Source organism: Octodon degus, unplaced genomic scaffold (genome assembly GCF_000260255.1).
Source record: "Octodon degus isolate 3935 unplaced genomic scaffold, OctDeg1.0 scaffold00002, whole genome shotgun sequence".
Taxonomy (NCBI): Eukaryota; Metazoa; Chordata; class Mammalia; order Rodentia; family Octodontidae; genus Octodon; species Octodon degus.
In genome coordinates, this window is record NW_004524578.1 from 24369733 (window position 1) to 24371003 (window position 1271).

General features: G+C 56.4%; 1 protein-coding gene across 1 annotated transcript in view; it reads left to right on the top strand.

Moving 5' to 3' along the window:
* The first annotated feature begins 313 nt into the window (after positions 1 to 313).
* Spg11 (SPG11, spatacsin vesicle trafficking associated) overlaps positions 314 to 1271 on the top strand; it is a 91654-nt gene continuing 90696 nt past the window's right edge. Inside the window, exon 1 of the mRNA XM_004623493.2 lies at positions 314 to 604. Coding sequence (XP_004623550.1) covers positions 354 to 604 — 251 coding nt within the window. The 5' untranslated portion in view covers positions 314 to 353. The remainder of the gene's footprint in view (positions 605 to 1271) is intronic.

Genomic DNA, 1271 nt, shown 5'->3' on the forward strand with positions numbered 1-1271 from the left:
TTTTTTTTTTTTTTTTTTGAGACAAGCTCTCCCCACGCAGTTCAGGCTGGTCTTGAGCTCGCAATGATCCTCTTGCTTCCGCTCCCCAGCGCAGGGATTACAGGCGCGCACCCCTAGGCCCCACCAGGCCCGGCAACTTGAACTTGTTTTCCTTTGTTGTTTCAAGTAACCCTCAGCAGCTAATCAGAGCGAGGGGCAGCGGAGGCGGAGCCAGCCAGCCAGCACCTCCGCCCAGGCGCTTCCGGTGGGGGAGTCACGAGGCAGCGCAAGGCCGCGCGCAGCACCGCGCATGCGCGCCCCGGACGCAGTGGTTTCTGGGAGGGGTCGCCTAGGCTGACTAGAAGGCGCGTACCATGGCAGCACTGGGCGCCACAAGTGCTTTCGCCGGCAGGAGCCGCCCCACAGAGGCCATGGAGTGTGCCGTACCTATGCTGTTGGTGCCAGTGCCCGCTGAGGCGACTGGGCGGCTGGGGCCCCGGGCGCAGCTAAACAGGCAGCAGGAGGCCCTCGGGAGTCTGACGTCCGCGGGCAGCCTTCAAGTGCTTTCCTTGGTGCCGGGCGGTCGGGCCGGGGGCGGCTGCTGTCTCGCGGGCCCTTTCCAGCAGTGAGTGCGGCGGGGAAGCTGGGCGGCGTGGGTGGAGGCCGCGGCTTCAGCCGGGCAGGCAGCACCCTGAGGGATCTCCCCACCGCGCCTCTCCCAGTGTGGAACGGAGGAAGGGGCGACAGGGTCGGGAGACCCTCGCGGGGAGCCCCGAGCCCTGGCCACGCCCACACCGGGTTCGACGGAGCGCGCCCCTCTCCAGCGCCTGCAAAGCCCAATGGTCTTGTTCTTTAGCGCAGATTGTCACCCTGCACGAACTCCCCACTTTTTCTGTTAAAGGTGTCTGCTAGGGAAATCACCTCTAAGTCGTCCTGATTTTCTTTATTCGTGATTTCTGGCTACTAGGAGTAAGAGAAGTCATTCAGTATTATCAAGTATCAACTCCAGGAGGTGGGACAGGAAAGCAATATCATTTCTCTCTGTATGAGAGATTGTGTAGGTATATCAGAATTTACCAGAGGAGATATATACATGATGTAGTGTGGGTATTCATATGCCAGTTTATAAGATTAGAGGCAAGAAGGGCCAACAGGGCAGCCTTTTGATTTTTTAATTTGAATTGAACCAAACTTTTAATTAAAATACCTTATAGTATAGAGATACGTTTACTTCCTACTTTTCTCAAAGTATGTCTTTTATATTGTTGTAGTATCTGCATATTGTGTATTTT